The sequence below is a fragment of the Nannospalax galili genome, unplaced genomic scaffold, assembly GCF_000622305.1.
Source record: "Nannospalax galili isolate Female #2095 unplaced genomic scaffold, S.galili_v1.0 scaffold589, whole genome shotgun sequence".
NCBI classification, from domain to species: domain Eukaryota; kingdom Metazoa; phylum Chordata; class Mammalia; order Rodentia; family Spalacidae; genus Nannospalax; species Nannospalax galili.
This window is the reverse complement of record NW_008360324.1, coordinates 6,277,682-6,298,858: the sequence shown is the minus strand read 5'-3', so window position 1 is coordinate 6,298,858 and position 21,177 is coordinate 6,277,682. Positions and strand designations below refer to the sequence as shown.

General features: G+C 45.6%; 1 protein-coding gene across 2 annotated transcripts; it reads left to right on the top strand.

Moving 5' to 3' along the window:
* The first annotated feature begins 4,706 nt into the window (after positions 1–4,706).
* Positions 4,707–21,041, top strand: Itfg2 (integrin alpha FG-GAP repeat containing 2). Of its 2 annotated transcripts, XM_008825487.3 has the most exons (12): positions 4,707–5,285; positions 12,442–12,537; positions 13,527–13,568; positions 13,674–13,842; positions 14,899–15,038; positions 15,458–15,606; positions 16,216–16,313; positions 16,487–16,540; positions 16,640–16,731; positions 18,227–18,344; positions 19,315–19,488; positions 19,564–21,041. In XM_008825487.3, the coding sequence occupies exons 1-12, from the start codon at positions 5,190–5,192 to the stop codon at positions 19,665–19,667; spliced, it is 1,332 nt and encodes a 443-aa protein (XP_008823709.1). In that variant the 5' UTR covers positions 4,707–5,189; the 3' UTR covers positions 19,668–21,041. The 2 variants fall into 2 exon arrangements, with proteins under 2 accessions (XP_008823709.1, XP_029415639.1); XM_029559779.1 differs by lacking the exon at positions 13,527–13,568.
* Positions 21,042–21,177: the final 136 nt, after the last annotated feature.

The window sequence follows — 21,177 nt, the reverse complement described above, 5'->3', positions numbered from 1 at the left end:
CATGTTAGTGTAGCCAAAAGTCCCATTAAAAAAATAAAAGAAGAAAGAGCCGGGCGTGGTGGCAGATGCCTGTACTCCCAGCATTTGGGAGGCAGAGGCAGGCAGATCTCTGTGAGTTCAAGGCCAGCCTGGTCTACATAGTGAGTTCCAGGACAGCTGGGGCTACAGGGAGACCCTGCTTCAAAAAGGAAAAGTACATGAAGTTATCAGAAAAAAGTGATGGGGAAATATGTGAAGAGTTGAAGGGGAAGGAGTGGGCATGGATTTGATCAAAACAACTTATATGCATGTATGAAATTCTCAAGTTATTTTTTTAAAAAGGGCTGGAGAGATGGCTCAGCAGTTAAGAGCACCAACTCCTTTTGCAGAGGATCCAGGTTCAAGTCCCAGCACCCCATGGCAGCTAATAACCATCCATAACTCCAGTTCCAGGGATTTCAACACCCTCTTCTGACCTCTGCAGGCCTTGAGTGCACTTACAGTCATGCAAGCAATACAGTCACACATAAAAATATTTTTTTAAGTCAAATAGAAATGTCTGCCTGATTATAAAACTACATGAAATCGGATAGGAGATACTCGGGGGGTGGTGTAGATAGGGTAGAGGTTTAAATATGATCAGCATGTATGAAATTCCCAAATTTTCAATAAAAAATGGGAAAAAAAAACCTACCTGAAGATAAGACCTCTGAATTAATCCAAACTACCATGAGGTTATGTGACTCTGGGCAAGTCATCTAATATGTATGGCTAAAATGCACCCTAAAGTCCTGTCTCTGAATGCTGCTTGGGATTCTGAGAACTTAAAACCTGACTACCCTTTTATAGAACACTAGAGATGGAAAAATTTTGTTTACTATAACATTAAAACTGGTTCGTGAAGATGTTTTGATAAAGTGATTAAGTCTTTATGGCTAAAAATAGTTCTGCCACATACGAACTCTGCACTGGGCCACTGCTCATGTTTTCCAGGCAGCTGCACCTTGCTCAACCCACACTTCAACTTTTATGTAAGGAATGTGCTCAAATAAGAAAAACTACCTGTGGCCAGTGCTTCCAGCTATTAGTGCAAATTTGCAGGTAGTCCCTCTCTGCAAATAAACTGAAATGGAGCTCTGTAAGTTTCGCTGCTTAAAAACCTATAAACTGTTACCTCTCCCTACATTGTCTCCCTTCGCCATCCCTCCCCAACATCACTCTGTGCCTCTGGCCTACTTTCTTTTAAAAAGCATTTTCGGATCTGGAGAGATGGCTCAGCAGTTAAGAACACTGGTTGTTCTTGCAGAAGACCTGGGTTCGAATCCCAGCACACACATGGCAGCTAACAACTATCCATAACTCCAGTCCCAGGGAATTCAACAGCCTTTTCTGTCCTTTGCATGACATTGCATGGCAATACACACATACATATAAAATAAGGGAGAGATGGCTCAGTGGTTAAGAACACTGGTTGTTCTTGCAGAAGACCTGGGTTCAAATCCCAGCACCCACATGGCAGCTAACAACTGTCCGTAACTCCGGTTCCAGGGGATCCGACAGTCTCTTCTGTCCTCTGCAAGCACTGCATGACATAGGTGCACCTACATACATGCAGGCAATACACACATACACATAAAAAAATATGAAAAAATAAAAATTTTTTAAAAAGCACTTTCATCCCACCTGCATGTCATACTGCATCCAAGGCTTGTCCCTCCACTCTCAAAGGCTTCCCACCCCCCCTCAGACTGAAGATAAGAGACTTCTTCATGGTCTCCCACAAAACCTGCAAGGCCTGGTTCATCCTGCCTTGCCAGCTTCAGTGCACTGGCCGACATCACCCTGAGGGTGACCTGGAGGTGAGTTGTGTGTCCCATTTCAACTCAAGAAAAAACATATGAAAGACACTTAGAGCTAAAAAAAAAAAAAAAAAAAAGTACTTTTATAAGAAATTCGCTGCTGGAAGAAAATAGAGGAAGATCCATCCACACAGCTATGCAGGACATAGTCATGTGTTCCACCATTGTGAACAATGTACTCAGTCATTGATGCAAGGTGGAGAGGTGTAGTGTACAAAGACTTTGGCTGAGGATGGCTCAGTGGGTAAAGTGCTTTCTGGACAAGCATAAGGACCTGGGTTCAGATCTCTGGCACCCATGTAAAAGCTGGGCATGGCAACACATGCACAGCCATAACCCCAGCACTGGGGGAACAGGTAAAGACAAGGGGATCCAGGGGGCTTGCTGGTTAGCCACACTAAGTGAAATGATGAGTTCCAGGTTCAGTGAGTTCCTGTCTCAAAATAGAAGGTGGAGAGGCTACTGAGGAAGACATCCCAACGTCAACCTCTGATCTCTATATGTGCCCACATGGGCTAACACCCCCCCAATACATGTGCATATATGCATACACTACACACAAAAATATTTAGTTCATACCTTGTTTGTTAGAGACTTTTCTTCCCTTTCTAACTTTATATGGCTCTCTTGACAAAAATCAAAGACATGGTATCCAAGTAGTAACTATAATGGCATGACCTTCATGGCAAACAAATGTACAAACAAAAACAGATACCACCCTGGTCCTGCAAACTTCATAGAAAGAGGCCCAAATGATGGGGAGGATAAAAACCAAGGTATCATGGAGTACTGAGTAGGGAATGATTTTAAAGAACTGGGTCAGGACCAAGCACAGTGGCGCAGGCCTTTAAACCCAGCACTTGGGAGGCAAAGGCAGGATTTCTGGGAGACCAAGGTCAGACTAGTCTATATAGGAGTTACCCTAGCTGGGGCAACTGGGAGAAGCTGTCTAAAAAATCAAAAGAACTGGGTCAGGCCAGGATACATGGTGACAGAAGCAAGCTGACAACAAAGCACAAAAGTCAAATTAGTTAACTTTATAGTTAGACATATTTACATTGGCTTTGTTTTCTCCTTAAAATTGTAATGGGGCAGTTTAGCTGGGCGTGGTGGCACACACATTCAATCCCTGCACACCTGAGGCAGAGGCAGGAGGATCTCTGTGAGTTCAAGGACAGCCTGGTCTACATAGTGAGTTCCAGACCAGCAGGGCCTACAGGGAGACCCTCAAAAAGACCAAAAAAAAAAAAAGTAATGGACTGGAGAGATGACTCAGCAGTTAAGAGCACTGGTGAGAAGACCCTAGTTCAAATCCCATCACCCACATGGTGGCTAACAACCATTCATAACTCTAGTTCCAGGGGATCCAACGCCCTCTTCTGTCCTCCCTGGGCACTATACAACACAGGTGCACTTACACATAGGCATAATACTTATAAAATAAATTTTTTAAAAAATTAAAATCTTAATAGGAAGTTTTGGGTTTGAACTAGGATGACCACAGAGATGTGGAATACACAAGGTGAGGCAGCATGTAACCCCTCCATGAATGAGATGAATGTTTTGCATAGGCACACCTGTATTACCCAGGTTTTTTGAATGGGCCTAGCCACCCTCACAGCATACTACCAAAAGTAGAAACTGTAAAGGTTTAGCCTCTGAGTAAATCTCTACTCCCTGGTATTTGTCCCAGACTACTTCCTGTGCACTGTTCTGACCGGCTGTTCCTAGCTATCAGATCCACTGAGACCACAGACGACCAAATTCCTCGACATCTTCTCCCCTCCCCAAGGTAGAAAGGTCTTGCCTTCAGCCTTCTCCCAGTACCTTCAGATTTAAAAAGGGGAACCACCTCTGGTCCAATTTCCCCACAGTAGTAACCTTGTTTCTGTTGGTAAACCAAGTGTCAATCAGCCTGGACTTGCAGATTTAAACCTAAATTTTGTTGTTGTTGTTGTTGGAGTTGGAGTCGGGGTCTCATGTATCCTAGGTTGATCTCTGATCTCTAGTTGAGGACTTTGAACTTCTGATACTCCTGCCTCTATCTCCCAAGTGCTGAGATTGCAGGAATGTATTACCATGCCTGGTACCAAGTATGCTAAGTTAAGCATTCTACCAAATGAGCTAAATCTCCAGTCCTTAAACCTACATTTCTATTAAGTGTCTATAGGATTTCATAACATTCTTGTTACGCGTTTTTGAGATAGGGTCTCATGTGACCCAAGCTGGCCTAAAACTACATAACCAAGGATAACCTGAACTCCTGATCCTCCTGCCTGCACCTCCCAAGCCCTGTGATTACAGGTAGGTGCTACCACATCCAGCTTCTTAATACTCTTATTGCCTTGACTGAGGAGACATGCCAAATCTGGAATGTCAGGACCTGATTCCACAGTTGAAAGTCAGCCAGTCATAATAGTACTGGTCCCATTGATTCTAGAGTAAGGCCACTGAGGGAGAGGCAAAGGTTTTTTGCTAGGGAGCAGGTTTGAGGGGGACAAGGACATGATATAGCAGATCCAGAATCCCAACAACCGTCACTTCCATAAGGACTTTTCTAGGAAGTACAGCAGTGACAGTAAAGCTCTGGGGTTTTGGATCAAACATCTTGGTTTGAGTCTTGCTTCCACCACTTCCTGCCAAATTACTTAATCTTGCTGAACGTGTTTTCCTTGTCTGAAGAAACAATCCAAATTTACACAATTATGTTAATTTTGTTAAATAGTATGTGTGAGATGTGCATTGCAGCAGGTATTCTTCAAACGGCTATGAAGTACACACCATAAAACATTTTTACATTATAATCCAGGATACATACAAGTATATACGAGTGAAACGTTTCACAAAACAATGCTATTTATTACTTGGGTCTTTTTTGTTTTTAACGCGAGTTGCAATGCACTACATTATGTTCACAACTTCTAACGGGTAGCTTCATAAAAACACTGTTGGAAACCATACAACTGCCAATTTTGACAACTTTTAATAGGATTCTCAGGATGATTAGATGGCCAGGACTCTTCACTGAGACAAAAAGGTCAAGGTTATCAGGTCAAGCCCCAAAGACTCCCGTTACCAAGGGAACCACTTTAGGGTTGGCCTACCCAAGCGCGCTACCCCTTTGGAGAAAACGAGTGGCCCGTGGCCCTATCACTCACAGCAGCACTGCGTCAGCCGGCTTCTGAGGCGGAAGGCCCGCCTCCTCGCTAAGGTTACGCCACGAATGCCGGAATTGGCTGTTCCGGCGGTGACGTAACCTTCCGTTTTGGGTGGCCTCAGCTCGCGCGAGTGTTGGGGGGATTCGGGGATCGTTTAACGCCGCTCCCCGCCCCCTCAGCCCTCAGGGGTGCCATGAGGTCGGTTAGCTATGTGCAGCGCGTGGCGCTGGACTTCAGCGGGAGCCTCTTCCCGCACGCCATCTGCCTCGGAGACGTCGATAACGATGCGGTGAGTGCATGCGCAGTGCGAAAGACACGCGGGGGGGGGGGCGAGGCCAGAGGCCGGAAGCGGCGGTGACGTAGCTGCGCGTGCGCACTGGAGTCGTCATGGCGCAAGAAGGAAAAAACTTATCGCCTCAGTACTCTGACCTCGCTGTAGACTTAGTTAGGCTCGTGCCCCGGGAGTATTTATTTATTTATTATTATCTTTTTTATTGTTATTATTATCTTATTTTAGGACGGTAGATTGTTGGTCCTTCCGTCCAGTTGTCACAGTAGGAGCTTGGTAAATTTAGTTCTGTTGGCCAGGTTTCTGGGTCGCTACTTCCGAGCTAGTTTACCCTAGTGGCATTACCCTTTCAAAGTCGCAGGGGTTTTTCTCAAGTGTAAATTGCATGGTAGAACAGTAATATTGTCCTACCATGACTTCGCTTTGACCATCTCCGCCACCCCCAAGCTTGCCGTTCTTGAACATGCCTTTGCTTTTCTGATCGGTGGACTTCTTTACCTAACCCGGCAGCAGATTCCCCACCATCAGTCTTGACCATGTCAGGTTTCCATTGTGCCTACACTCAGGGGTCTGGTAACTTCATCACCTTTGTTGAATTACAAAAGCAATCTCCATCGCCATTTTTCTTTCTTGCATGGTCGTTCCGTTTCTCGTCTTTTAAATAAGTACAGATAAATCAGGGAGAACAATACTTGGCATGCAGTTAATGCCCCGTGATTTTTAGCAGCCCTTCTAATCCGAGTGCTACACATCCAGAATTCAGCCACCTGGCTATAGAAAATACTTGGAGAAAAAAAAAAAATGGGTCTGTACTGAGTCTATAGATTTTGTTTCTTGCTATTATTACCTAAACATTACAGTATAGCAATTACAGCCCTGCATCACTTAATGGAGGAGCTATTTCTTAGGAATGCATTGTTGGAATACTTTGTGTTCCTAACATAGTGTGTGTTTGCACTGCCTATAAGGTGTAGCCCACCACACACGTAGACTATATGAAATTAATCTTGACATACAGAGCCCATCATTGACCAAATTATATGCAGCACAGGACTGTATTTATATAGCACTCAAGATGACTTAAAGTATGTGGAAGGAACTTGGGAATGTAGCTTAGTGATAAAGCACTTGCCTAGTGTGAACAAGGTCCTGAGTTAGATTCTCAATACTACAAAAATAAAAATAAAAGAGTAAGAACTAGAATATATGAGAGGGCTGGTGAGATGGTTCAGCCGGTAAAGGCACATGACTTCAAACCTGTTGACATGAGCTTGATCCCTGTGCCCCATGTGGTAGAAGAGGACAGACTCCCACAAGTTGTCCTCTGACCTCCACACACAATGCACTGTGGCTTGTGTGTGTGCATGTGGGCGCACATACACCACTAAGTAGAAATATGTAGTAAAATGTAATAGAATAAATGTAACAATGTAATGGAATAAAAATTAATAAAAACACTTTAATGAGAGGATATGTGTAGGTTATATGCAAATACTGTATGATTTGGTGTAAGGAACTTGATTTGGGTATTCATAAAGGTTCTATAACCAGTGCTCCCCAGATACAGAGATACAACTCTATACTACCCTTATTTTTCTCACCTGAAGGCTATGCAGCCCCCAAGCTTCCCAGTGATTCTTCTCTTTGTGCCTCCCATCTTGCTGTAGGATTCCTGGGATTGCCAATGTATACCACTGCATCCAGCTTTTTATGTGGGTTCCAGAGATCAAACTCAGGCCTCAGGCTTGCAGAGCTAGCACTTTGACCTGCTGAGTCAGCTTCCCAGACCAAAACACAGGGTCTCACTATGCTGCCCAAACCGCTTCCAAACCCCTAAGCTCAAGCTATCTTCCTGCCTCGGCCTCTGGAGTGTGAGACCACATGCATGAGCCCAGTCAAAAATTTTATATACCTGTGTGTGTGTGTGCACCTCTATCTCCCAAGATCCAAAATTACAGGCATATGCCAACATAATTAGGCATTTAAAAATATTTTATGTGTACGAGTGCAATGCCTACATGAATGTAAGTGCACCTGTGTTGTACAATGTCTGCCACAGTCAGAAGAGGGAGTCAGATCCCCTGGAAGTGGAGTTACAGATGGTTGGTAGCTGCCATGTAGGTGCTGGGAACCGAACCTGGGTCTGCTTTTAACCACTGAGCCATCTCTCCAGCCCCAGCTAGGGATGTTTTCATACTTGTTTTAAAAAATATTTTATGTGTTTGAGTGTTTTGGCTGTGTGTATGTAAGTTCACCACATGCATGCAGTGCCTGTGGAGGCCAGAAAAAGGTGTTGGATCCCTTGGAACTGAAGTTACAGGTGGTTGTAAGCCCCCAAATGGGTGCTAGAAACCGAAATTGGGTCCTCTATAAGAGCAGCAAGTGCTCTTAATTGCTGAGTCATCTCTCCAACTCCCAAATCTGTTTTTGTTTTTTTTTTTCCAACTGCTGTATTCCTAGTATTTAGAATAGTGCCTGGCATATAATACCAGGGTTTGTTTTGGGGTTTTTTTTGTTTTGTTTTGTTTTTTGGTCTTTTTGAGACAGGGTCTCCCTGTAGTCCCAGCTGTCCTGGATTCCCTATGGAGACCAGGCTGGCCTCGAACTCACACAGATCCACCTGCCTCTGCCTCCCGAGTGCTGGGATTAAAGGCATTGTGCCACCATGCCCAGCCACACTCAATAATTTTTAATTACACTTACTCATTTCATTTGTATGTGGCTCTATATGTATGTGGGCATGTGCATGCTGTGGTGTGTATATGGAGGTCAGAGGACCACTTGCAGGAGCTATTTCTCTTTCTACCATAACAGACTCCAGGGATAAACTCAGGTTTTCAGGCTTGACTGCAAGCACTTTACTGATGAGCCATCTCACCAACTGAATAATTGCTTTTACTTAAATGAAAAATTGTTATAATGTTGAGCATGGTAGCACACGCCTTTAATTGCAGCAGAGGCAAGTAGATCTCTGTGAGTATGAGGCCAGTCTAGTCTATATAGCTGGGGCTACATAGTGAGATTCCTGTCTCAAAATAAGGGAGCTATAAAAAGCAAATGTGAAAAACAAAGTACTGTACATTGACAGTATTGGCCCCAGCATCATTTTTTAAAAGTAACTTGGAGTTTTGGGTGTTATTAGGGGGCAAAAAACAGAAGAAGGCAAGTAAGTGAATCAATCAGTTCTTGAGTTTAATCAGGTATACCACATGCCCATGTGACATGTTTTAGCTGTGCTGAAAGTGTAGCCAAGTGGTAGGGCAATTGCCTGGTAGTTATGTGTGAGGCCCTGGAGTCCATCCCCACCATTATTTAAAAAAAAAAAAAAAATGGGCTGGAGAGATGTCATGGCAGTTAAGAGCATTGGCTGCTCTTGCAGGGGACCCATGTTCTGTTCCCAACACCCATATAGCAGCTAACAACTGTCCAAGGGATCTGATGCCCTCTTCTTGCCTTCACAGGCATTACACAACACGGGTGCACTTACATCTAGGCACAACACTCATACACATAAAATAATTTTTTAAAAAAAGAAAAGAGAAAATTATTGCCAGACATGGTGGTGCACATCTGTAATCCCAGTACTCCCAGGCAGGAGAATCACTGCAAGTTTGAGACCAGCATGATCTACATAGCAAGTTCCAGGCAACCCAGGACTACATAGTACATAGTGAAGCCCTGTCTCAAAACTACCCCCCAAAATAATTGTTAGTGATTCCCAAACATTTGAAGCTTTGGGATCAGGACAAAGATGGATTTCAGCCTAATAAAACCATGGCCTAAAGTTCCTTGAAGCTGATTTATTTCCTGCTGAGGCAGAGGGAAAAGCCAGAAGTAACACACACACACACACACACACACACACACACACACACGCTCTTGGACCACCCACAGAAGCCTAGCTAGACCTGGCACAGCAAGCCTTTGGGAGGCTGAAGCAGGTCTCAGAAAGATATCACCTTTCTCCTCTAGCCCTGCTGACCAATGGTGTGCCTACCAGCTAGGCTTTTTTTTTTGTCTCTCTGTGACCTCCTGGGGCCAGAGCCAAGCTCTGTGAGAGCAGCAGATCTGGTGGGAAACATCCAAGTGCTGGAAAGCAGATGACTGCCCCAGAAACATCCTTTCCCACATGCCTCATGCTGCCTGGCTGAGTCACATCTGCTTGCTCAGTGCACCCACCACACTTTCATGATTTTCTTCCTGTGTCAGTGGCTCTGCAGATTTGAGTTCCTTCTCAGCAGGAAGGCTGGCTGCAGACTCCAGGGCTGGCTGGGCATTTTCTTTCATCCTGACTTAAACTTTTTGGATAAGTTCTCAGTTACTATGCAACCCAGGCTGGCCTGGAACTTGCAGTCCTTCTCTCCTACTTCAACCTCTGGGTGTTGGGATTATAGGCCTACACATCACAATTGACTGCTTTCAGTGTTTTATGAATGAAAAATGTAAGCAGGGCTGGCAAGATGGCTCAGCAGCCAAAGGTACTTCCATCAAGCCTGACAATCTGAGTTCAATCTCTAGGACCCACTTGGTGGAAAGAGAGAGATGGCTCCTGCAAATTCTCCTCTAACCTCTAACCTACATATACACACACGGTGGCATGCACATGCCCACAAATACACACATAAAACAAATGAATGCGTGAATGAATTAATGTAATTTTAAGAAAAATGTAAGCAGAAAGAGATGCCTGACGCAAAGCTTAGCCTGTGTGCCTTTCTCCTGGATGTCTACAGAAGTCCTCTCAAGCACCTGCCATTGAAACCTTGGCCTTAGTGGGTTGGATGTAAATAAGTTCAGTGTATGCTTCTGTGATCTAATATTCTCTTTTTGTTTCGTGTGTGTGTGTGTGTGTGTGTGTGTGTGTGTGTGTGTATGCATGAGTGTATTGCCTGCATGTATGTAAGTGCACCATGTTGTGCAGTGCCCATGGAGGTCAAAAGAGGGCATTGGATCTCCTGGAACTGGAATTACAGATGGTTGTTAGCCATCATGTGGGTTCTGGGAACTGAACCCAAGTCCTCTGACAGAACAGCTGTTGCTCTTAACTATTGAGCCATCTCTCCAGCCCCTCTTTTTCTTTTCTAAAAAAAATTCTTTGTATTTTATGTGTATGAGTGTTTACCTGCATGTATGTATACCATGAGCATGCAGTGCCTATGGAGGCCAGAAGACGGTGTTGAATCCCCTAGAACTGGAGTTATAGGTAGTTGTAAGCTGCCATGCTGTGAACTAAACCCGGTTCCTCTGTAAAAACAAGTACTTCACCTCTTCACTTCTGAACTATCTTCTGCACCTTCTTTGTTTTTCTTTTTGTATAATCTGTCTCAAAAAAAACCTCCCATAACTGCTAAAAAAATAAATGGGTTACCCGGAGTGGTGGCACATACCTTTATTTCACACATTATGAGATATAAAATGTATTTATCAAATCTGTAATCATTATGCCAAAAAATCTGAATTACTGTAATATTTTATATATTGTTAAAACTTCAAAAAGACCAAAAAAAAAAAAAATTAAAATTAAAAAATTTCTAAAAATAAATGAGTCAAATCATTAGAAATCTAATTTATTTCAAATTTTTTCTTGCTGTTGTTTTGAGTCTCAAATAGCTAAGACTACAGTGCATGTCACTACATCTGGCTTCCTGACTGTTGATCTTTCTGTTGCCCTAGAATTAAATCTCTTGGGAATCTACTTTTAGTTTCTTCTCTTTGAGGAGTAACATGGAGACACCAGCTGCCTGTTCCAGAGGAAATCAGAAAGCTATTTGTAGAAATAGGGTTTAGAGCCACCTGCTTATGATTAGCCCCCCAAACAGTGGTCACACAGATTAGCACTAATGTGGAAGAGGCTCCATGCAGGAAACCCCCCTCCCGACAACCTAGGCACCACTTGAGGGCACTAGAGGTGCAGAGCCAAGGTGCTGACATCAGTACCACCTTCTGGCCCTGTCCCTCTGTGTGCCCACACATGAAGATCCTCAAGGTTGAGCATTCTTGTGAGGAGAGAGGAGCTGGCTTTGTCTTTTTGACTCCTGAATAAATATGAGGTATACAATTATATTCTTCAAAAATTCAATCCTGGGCTGTTTTCAAAACATGTTGCATTTGTAGTGAACAAAGAAACTAGCCAAGGTCAGTTGTTTGGGCAGAGAGCTATGCAAATAGCAGATTTTTCTGAATAAGTCAGATTTTGTGTAAACCCTCCTGCCCACAGCACATGTATATGCATATACACTCACACATGCACACACACAAAAATAAATTCTGAAAAACTGTGCTGCAGTGGTTCCAAAAGATTTGTTTTGTTATTGAGTTTCTTTTGCCAAACCTGTGCTAGGCAACTGCTTTGCCACTGAGCCACCCCTCCCCCCCCCAGCCAGCCAATGTCCAAAGATTTTTTTTTTTCCCCTGAAACATGATCTCACTGTATAACCCAGGCTGACATTAAACTTGCTGCTATCCTCTGGCCTCGGTCTCCTGAGTGCTGGGATTACAGGTATCTACCAACATAACATACTCAGCTGTCTCAAAGCCTTTTGTGTTGGGGATTTGTTTTTTATTTCTATTCTTTTGAGACTGTCTCATGTATCCCAGGCTGGCCTTAACCTCGTTCTGTAGCTGATAATGATTTTATACTTCTGATACTTCCGCCTCCACCTTCCAGTGCTGCCACTACAGGTATGTGCCATTAGGCCTGGTTTTTTCGTGTTGCTGAAGATGGAACCTAAGGTTCATGCATGCTAGGCAAGCACCCTACCAACGGAGCCACATCCCCAGCCCATCAAAGGCTTTTTAATGAATTACAACGATACAGGTTGAAATGCTGGGGCTGGAGAAATGGCTCAGCAGTTAAGATCACTGACTGCTCTTGCAGAGGGCCCAAGTTTGATTCCCAGAACCCAGATGGCGGCTAACCACTGTCTGTAACTCCAGTTCCAAGAGATCCTGTGCCCTCTTCTGACTTCTGCAGTCATTGCTTAACATGGATGCACTTAACATACATGCAGGCAATACACTCATACACTTAAGATAAAAATAATAAAATAATTTTACAAAGAAATGTTACGGTATTTCTGGAAATAGGCCAAGCTGAGAAGGACTTGCTGAGTTTCAACAGGATCCCATCCTAACATTGCTCTCTCTCCATTTGAAGTTAAATGAACTGGTGGTGGGAGACACCAGCGGAAAGCTGTCTGTGTATAAGAATGATGACAACCGGCCATGGCTCACATGTACCTGCCAGGGAATGGTCAGTATTCACCTCTGTGGACCGTGGGAAAGGGGGTGGGGTCCCTTTGTGTAGGACTGCCAAGTGGGGGTCCCATAGGGAACCTCCCAGTATGTCCTGACTCCCTGGCAGTTCCACCTAGCCACTGCTTCAGAGTTCATTTGATTCCCAGAGGGCAAACCCAGGAATTGCTCTCAGTCTGTCCCCTTTCCAACTCCCCTACGAGGTGTTACCCTTTCTGTTATGGAGTATCCCCTTGGTACTTTATGGAAGCTGCCTAAGGTTATCTGACAGTATACAGTACAGTCCTACATTAGTTAACAACAGGGACATGATTGTTAGGCCATTTTATCATTCAGTGGTCATCAGAGAGTATTTCTACAAACTAAGACAGCTGTGGTGTTACCTTAGATTTTTGAGACAAGGTCTTGCTGTGTAGTCCAGACTGCCCTTAAACTTGTAATCTTCCTGCCTCAGCTCCAGATTGCTGGATTACAGGTTTATGCTACCACACCCAACTATGTGATGGAATCATAGGGGACCACCATCATATATGAGAATTGTGGTTGACCAAAATGTTCTCATACAGTCCATGACTGCACAGAGAAAATAACCTAGAAATATGATAGTCAACCTAGCATGGTCTTTGGCAGGGGGCAGGGGGCAGGATTTGAATTTTTTTAATGAGACAGGGTCTTGCTATATAGCCCTGGCTGACCTGGTACTCTCTATGTAGCCCAGGCTGGCCTGGAACTCGTAGCAGTTCTTCTGCTTCAACCTCCTCGGTGCTGGGACCTGTAGTCACATGTCCACTTAGATTTTTATTTTGCCTTAAATCTAAACTTTACCTACTTGGATTTTCATATTGCTGTCTGAGTAAACCAATATTACTCAATATCTCTATTACTAAAGACTATCCACATGGGTCATGTGGCTTTCCATGGATGCTTCACAGAGATGGAGGACCAGTCTCCTGGGTGTTTTCCTCAGCCTCCTTTTCTCTTTTGCAGTTGACTTGCGTTGGGGTTGGAGATGTGTGTAATAAAGGAAAGGTAAGGACTTGAGGGATCTCAGGCTGTGGTAGAGTTCCAAGCCCTTGCAAGTCAGTCCACCCTCCCTAGTCCAATGCATCTCTCCTGTATCTCTGCATCTCCCAGAACCTGGTGGTGGCAGTCAGCGCTGAAGGCTGGTTTCACTTGTTTGACCTGACACCCACCAAAGCTCTAGATGCTTCTGGGCACCACGAGACACTTGCAGAGGAGCAGCGTCCTGTCTTCAAGCAGCACATCCCAGCCAACACCAAGGTCATGCTGATCAACGACATCGGTGGGCATGGCTACCTTTGCCAGCAGCCAGGGAGCAGGAGTCAGTGGGTACTAGGGCAGACCTCAAGAGATTGGGATGGGGGAGAGTTGCACTATTTATACATTTGTTGTATGTTTACTTTTTCTATTTTATTTCACTATAGTTTCATCTATTGGATATTGGATACATAGTTACTGAGCTCTTGTTACAAGCCAGGAATTGGTCTAGGTACTAGAATTACAATAATGAGTAAAACAGAAAAAAAAAAAAAAAATCATGCCCTCTTGGACCTTACTAGGAAAAGACAGAAAAGAAACAATATAAATTTTTTTTTGTCTTTTTTTTTTTTTTTTGAGACAGGGCCTCCTTGTAGCCCCCGTTTTCCTGGAACTCACTATGTAGACCAGGTTGGCCTTGAACTCACAAATATCTGCCTGCCTCTGCCTCCCAAGTGCTGGGATTAAAGGCATGTGCCACCATGCCCAGCTAGAAACAATATAAATTTTATGAGAAAATTAAATACTGGGGTTGGAGATGTGGCTCAGTATTAGAACACTGGCCCAGCATGTACTAGGCCTGAGTTCAATCCCAGCACTGACCAAAAGCAATCAATCAATAGTATATTAGAAGGTAGTAAGTGCTGTGGACAGAATAAAATCACAGAAAGGACTGAAGGGTATCAGGGTATTGGAAGCAGTTTTAAATGGAGTCAGGGACATCCTTGCTGAGAAAGTGGATTTGATTAAAAGCTGAAGGTGGCGGAAGAGTGAGCTAGAGACACAGAGCTGCTGATCTGTTCAGAGGCTGAAGTGGGAGGTGTGTGGGGTGGGTCAGGATGCTATGCAGACGCTGGTGACAAGGCAGTGGGACCTGCAGAGCATGTGATGAGGCACTGCTGTCAGCACAAGGCTGGGTAGGGACAGGCAGCAACCACAGTGTGGCAAATGGCTCAGAAGACTGGGTGGGATGCTACATCCAACAGAAAGTTCCAGCAGTGGCAGTGTGGAACAGTCCTTGTAGGCACAAGCTGACCGACTCAGGTTTGGCTCCAAATCCATCATGTTTCTGTGTCCACAGATGGAGATGGGTGTTTCGAACTGGTGGTGGGATACACAGACCGTGTGGTGCGGGCCTTCCGCTGGGAAGAGCTGGCAGAGGGGCCTGAACACGTGACAGGGCAGCTGGTGTCCCTCAAGAAGTGGATGCTGGAGGGTCAGGTGAGAAGCAGAGTTTGGGGACCCTGGAGCCCAGTGAACAGGGAGGAATGCTTCCTGGAGGAGACTTGTAGAAAACAGGGCAATGCTGGGAAGAAGGGAAAACAGCCTTGCTGAGAGAGCCAGAAAGTCATTTCTAGACAGGGTCTCACTGAAAGTTGTCATGACAGGTCTAAGAATTCAGCCTATGAAGGGGTGTGGTGTGTACCAGGTCAGGATCTGGACCCAGTGGGGCACACAGCGGAAAGCAAATATTCTGTATTGAGAGGATGGTACCAGGCAGGCCCTCAGGAACCATCTGCTGCCACCATTGAAGCTGGAGGGCAGTTCCCAGAAGCCTTGCCCTGCATCTCTCCTGTTCTTCACAGGGGCTCCCTTCCTTCCTGCTATGTCCTGCATTAAAGCTGTGTTCTGTGGTGCAGGTTGACAGTCTCTCTGTGACCCCTGGGCCACTGGGTCTGCCTGAGTTGGTGGTGTCTCAGCCAGGGTGCGCTTACGCAGTTCTCTTGTGCACCTGGAACAAGGATACTGACTCCCCTCTTGCCTCTGAGGAGCCCGCAGAGGGCAGTAGGTAAGGGGTACAAGCCTGTGCATGGTATGGGGTGCATAGTAGCAAGGATGGGTTCCCAGGACACATGGTGGTAAGAAAAGTCTGCAGGTGACAGGGTTTCATCATCTTAAGTCCCAGCCCCAGCACTTTTTCACATTAGAGAAGACTGTCTAGGGTGCTGGAGAGATGACTCAGTGGCCAAGAGCACCAGCTGCTCTTGAAGAGGACCTAGGTTTGAATTCCAGCACCCACATGATAGCTAACAACTGTCTATAACTCCAGTTCCAGGAGATTCAACTCCTTCAGACCTCCATGGGCATTGCACAACACAGGTGCACTTACATACATTCAGGCAATACACGCATACACATAAAATAAAAATAATAAACATATTTTAGAAAGACTGTCTAGGAACTCAGGAATCCTGGGCCTTAACCATAGAGCATCTGAAAGTGGGTCTAGGTTTCTCCCTGGCAGCCCCATCCACCTGCTGCTTGGGTCAGAAAGGCTCAGCTAGGCTTCTAAGCTGGATGAAATCTAGGAAGGTCTTGCAGGGATGGTGGCCACAAAGGGTCTACAGAACTCAGCTCCCTCAGCCTCCCACTGACCCAGTCTCTCTGTCACTCGCAGGGAGACTCCAGCTACCCGAGATGTAGTGCTACACCAGACATCCGGCCGAATCCATAATAAGAATGTTTCCACTCACCTAATTGGCAACATCAAACAAGGTAAGGGAGGGATGGAGCCTAGGGTGCTGTAGTTCTGGGGAAAAAGACCCAGGCCCCTGCCGTTGTTCCTGCCTCCATGCCCACTCCTTGATGATGCCTGGTCCCTTCCCTGGAGACTCCAGTCTTGCCCTGCCTGCCACATTTTTTTTCTTGTTTCTCTATCCCTCCCACAGGTCATAACCCTGAAACTGGTAGCTCAGGCCTGTTTGCCCTGTGCACCCTGGATGGTGAGCAGTCCTGGGCTGGGTGAGGTGAATGTCTGCCTGATGATCTGCTTAAGGGCCTAGCCCATTTACCTGGGCCTGCCTCTCCCTTCCCCGCCACAGGGACGCTGAAGCTTATGCAGGAAGCAGACAAGCTGCTGTGGTCAGTGCAGGTAGATCACCAGCTTTTTGCCCTGGAGAAATTAGATGTCACGGTGAGTGGGCAGCTGTTCTCACATCCCAGTTAACACTCAACCTTTATCTTAGTCTCTTAGGCCTAAAGTGTGTCCTAGCACACTCTGAAGTGAGCATGCCTTACAGCACAGTATTTAATGCTTCTCTCTGAGGCTGCTGGAAAGCCTTTCATTCCCATGCCTTTCAGCCTAAGTGTAGCCACAAACAAAGCAGGTTAGACTGAGTCTAGGTGTGTCATTAGTCCTGGGTGTAGCTGTGTACTTTGTAGTTGTTGGTTTTCTCCTTTCCCTATGAGTCCATTTGATAGCACTGTAACACTCCCCCACCCCCCAAATTGGCAAATGGAGACTGCACTGTTTGTATTGTCGTTGTGAATGCTGGATGGCTTTGAGGGCAGGTTGAACAGACTTGGGCTTTGGTCTTAGCTCTACTCCCCTAGCTGAGGGACCTTAGGTAAGCAGCCCTGTTTCTCTCTCTCTCTCTCTCTCTCTCTCTCTCTCTCTCTCTCTCTCTCTCTTGATCTTTTTGAGATAGGGTCTCCCTGGCCTGGAACTCACTGAACTCACTATGTAGACCAAGCTGGCCTAGAACTCACAGAGCGCTACCTGTCTCTGCCTCCTGAGTGCTGGGACTAAAGGTGTGCACCACCACACCCAGCTGGCCCTGTTTCTCTAAGCTGAAATTTCCTTGGTATAAAACTGGGAGCACCCCTTTAGTCCCAGCACTTGGGAGGCAGAGATGGGTGGATTTCTGAGTTTGAGGCCAGCCTGGTCTACCTAGTGAATCCAGGCCACCTGCACCTACACGGAGACCTTGTCTCAAAAAGACAAAACAAAAAACTAAGAATAATCCAGCACTTAGGAGGCAGAGGCAGGCAAATCTCTGTGAGTTCGAGGCCAGCCTGGTCTACATAGCTAGTTCTAGGTCAGCTGGGGCTACAGTGAGACCCTGTCTCAAATCACCCCCCCCCCAAAAAAAAAACAGAATGATGTTATTTACATCAGAGGGTTACTGTGAACATTATTAAATCACTGATTGCCCCATTGGGGTGCCTGCCACTCAGGAGAAATTTCCCCAGTTCACTATGTGCCATACAGAGTCAAGTTCATGGTCCTTTGTGTCTCACCCCCTACCCTATCACCAGATCTTTCTTTTTTTTTTTTAATTTTTAAATTTATTTATTTGGGGGGCAGTGTACTCGTGCCACAGCACATGTGTGGAGGTCAGAGATGACCTGTAGGAGTTGGTTTTCTCCTCCATCACTTAGGTTCCAGGGACTGAACTCAGTTCATCATACTTGGCAACAAGCTTCTGTACCCCGAGTCTTCTCATTGGCCCGTTTTTTGTTTTTTTTTTTTAATTTAATTATGCACTGTGTAACCCAGGCTGGCGTTGAACTTATGACCCTCCTGCTTCTGCCTCCCAAGCACTGGGATTGCAAGTGTGTACCACTACATCTGGCTTTTTCTAAATGGCCCCTTACCTTTCTGGCATCCTGTCTCTGGGCTTTTTCAGGGCAATGGGCATGAGGAGGTGGTTGCATGTGCCTGGGATGGACAGACATACATTATCGATCACAACCGCGCTGTTGTTCGCTTCCAAGTGGATGAGAATATCCGGGCTTTCTGTGCAGGTGGGACCCAGCCCTTTGGCTTCCAAGCTCGTATACGTTAGATTACCTTTTTTAAAATGTGCTAGAGAAATGATTGACTCTCATTTCTACCCAGCATAGTCCCTGCTGAAGTCTTCATAAATATGTTCTTCAGTTTTCATTAGAGGGTGATAGATAGTATGAAGTTGCCCCCATGAGGGGTCCATCTCTGAATGTTGTAAAGAATGTGAAGAATGTGAGGCATGCCAGGCGTGGTGGTGCTCGCCTTTAGTCCCTGCACTCAGGAGGCTCAGGTGGATCTCTGTGAGTTCAAGGCCAGCCTGATCTACAAAGTGAGTTCCAGGCCTGTCTCAAAAAAAGACCAAAAAAAAAAAAGAATGTAAGGACATTGCCATTTGAGCATGCCAGGCTGAAACCCAGAGCATTCTCTTAAGTTCCAAATTGGGGACCTTGGAGAGCAGCAGTAGCTATTTGAGTGACTAGGGAATATATCTGGTTACTAAAATGAAAATGGGCTGAGGGTGTGACTCAGTAGTAGAGCGCTTGACTAGCATGTATGAAGTTGTGGGTTCAATCCCCAGCATTGCCAAATAAAATGAAAAGTGCTGGATACACACCCTGGTGACCCAAATGGTTGACATGTGCTTAGAAGAAAGGATCAACTCAGGAGAAGTGTTCTTCTCTGGTCACATATTGACCTTCCCCTCATTAGCATGGCAGCCCCTCATTATTCTGGGACTTCACCAAGATGAGATCTACAGTTGCACCTTTTGGAATGCTGACCATGTCTTTTCCATATCTGGAGTGGGCTAGATATTTTCCTACTTTACCTATTTTACCAAGTTCTCAATAGAGAATTAGGAAAAGGGCCTTTGTTGGTTGACATCCATGGGAAGCCCAGAACCGCTCATGCTGATGTCTGTGTCTTGCTCCTGTCCTCCCACTGCTGGGACTAAAGTGTGTCCTCTGTCTCTTTATCCCCATCTCCCAGGCCTGTATGCCTGCAAAGAAGGCCGAAACAGCCCCTGCTTGGTGTACGTCACTTTCAACCAGAAGATCTACGTGTACTGGGAGGTGCAGCTGGAGCGGATGGAGTCCACTAATCTGCTGAAACTGCTGGAGGCTGAGCCCGAGTACCACAGCCTACTGCAGGAGCTGGGTGTGGGTAAGTCCCAGCAAAGCCAGTGGCCCAGCACCCAGGGGTCCAGCAGCCTCTTAGCAGCCTCTTTTTGGTCCTCAGATCCTGATGATCTCCCTGCAGTCCGTACCCTGCTTCACCAGACACTTTACCAGCCGGACCAGGCACCACAGTGTACTCCCTCAAGCCTCCAGGACCCCACCTAACTGGGATTAGTTGGTGAAGGATCCTTCTGAGCCCACCCCATCTCAAAGTGATCCATGATCTTGGCAGGCTAAGGAATGTACATGACAGCATTTGATTCTCTGCATGGAAGGATGGTGGTGATCCTCATGGTCTTTGATGAATGAAGAGATTAGTTGACCCTCTGCCTCCTGCCTTGTGGGCTTCACCTGGGTCACTAGATCCCAGTCTTGTTAGAGATCATCCAGGTTCCTGTGTTTCCCTCCCCACACTCCCCACTCTGTGCAGAAAACAGACCTGTCTGTGAGAACAAGTGACATCTTTTGCAGGGCCCCAACACCTGGAAGGAGACCAGGCTTCAGGCCTGAGGAGCAGTGGAGGTAAGGGCCCCTCATGCTGAGTGCCATCTTTCATGATATGGCTCAGGCAGCTGACATGAGTAATTCTTACAGGAACAGCAGAGTGTGTGTGAGAGTATCTTTCAGGACTTTTACTCTACTCCATTTACTGAAGCAGCTTGGTCAGGGCTTTCTTGTTTTGTCATAATCTTTTTCTTCTTTTCTATTTATTTTGTACTCAAGGTAGAGCCCAGGGCCTTGCACGTTAGGCAAGCACTCTGCCACCAAGCCACACCCCAGCCTTGCTATATTCTAAAGTGTTATACAGTATAATAGCCCCACCCACCTGCCTGTCCCAAACATCTTACTGCCTATGAAACAATAGATGTTTGCAGTTTGTTTTCATGGTAGTGCACACCTATAATCCTGGCACTTGGAGGATTTTGAGTCCCAGGCTAGCCAGGGCCCCATAGCAAGTTTGAGACCAGCGTGGGTTACGCACAGACAAAAAAGATATTAACAATCTGATGCGGGTTTATGTTCTAGACTGTAATTAGAATCATATCTTGGGCCATTTATGTTCTTTCTGTTCAAGGGTATGTGTGCTCTAAATAAGTATTTTTCAAGTTATAGGTGGGACTCCTTTGATGGATAATGGCTAGTATATTTGTGTGTCTGTGTGTGTGCATGCTCGTGTGTGTGTGTATGTATACCTAGGCACATGTGTGTGGAGGCCAGAAGAGGATGTTGGGTCTCCTACTTGCCTACTCTACCTTACTTATTTGAGATGGTCTCTCTCTGAACCTGGAGTTTGTTGTGTCATGTAGGCTGGCTGTTTAGTAAGCCTAAATGATGCTCCTGTGTCTGTGCCCAGACTGCTGGGGTGACAGGTACCTGCACAGCTTTTTTATCTTGGTGCCGGGGCCCCAACTCAGGTTTTTATGCTTGCACAGCAAGTGCTCTTTACCCACTGAGCCATCTCCTCAGCCCCTGGAATTTTTGAACTAATGAAATAGAACAAAATAAAATAGAAAATGTCAGAGTCCATTGCTCACAGTGGAGGGAAGTGTTGTTTTCTTGTAATTGAATGCATATGAGTGCAGCACACGCGGTGTAAAATATATTTCACAAGCCTTTACTCTCCACTGTGCTCCAGTCAGAGGGTCTGTCTGGGGGATGGCCCAAGCCATACTTC

Bases quoted from the DNA above. Each gene is read 5' to 3' on its own strand.
- Itfg2 (XM_008825487.3), top strand. From the start codon at position 5,190: ATGAGGTCGGTTAGCTATGTGCAGCGCGTGGCGCTGGACTTCAGCGGG. The intron at 16,541-16,639 runs GTGAGCAGTCCT...TCCCCGCCACAG, and splicing joins TGCCCTGTGCACCCTGGATG to GGACGCTGAAGCTTATGCAG. The intron at 19,489-19,563 runs GTAAGTCCCAGC...TTTGGTCCTCAG, and splicing joins ACTGCAGGAGCTGGGTGTGG to ATCCTGATGATCTCCCTGCA.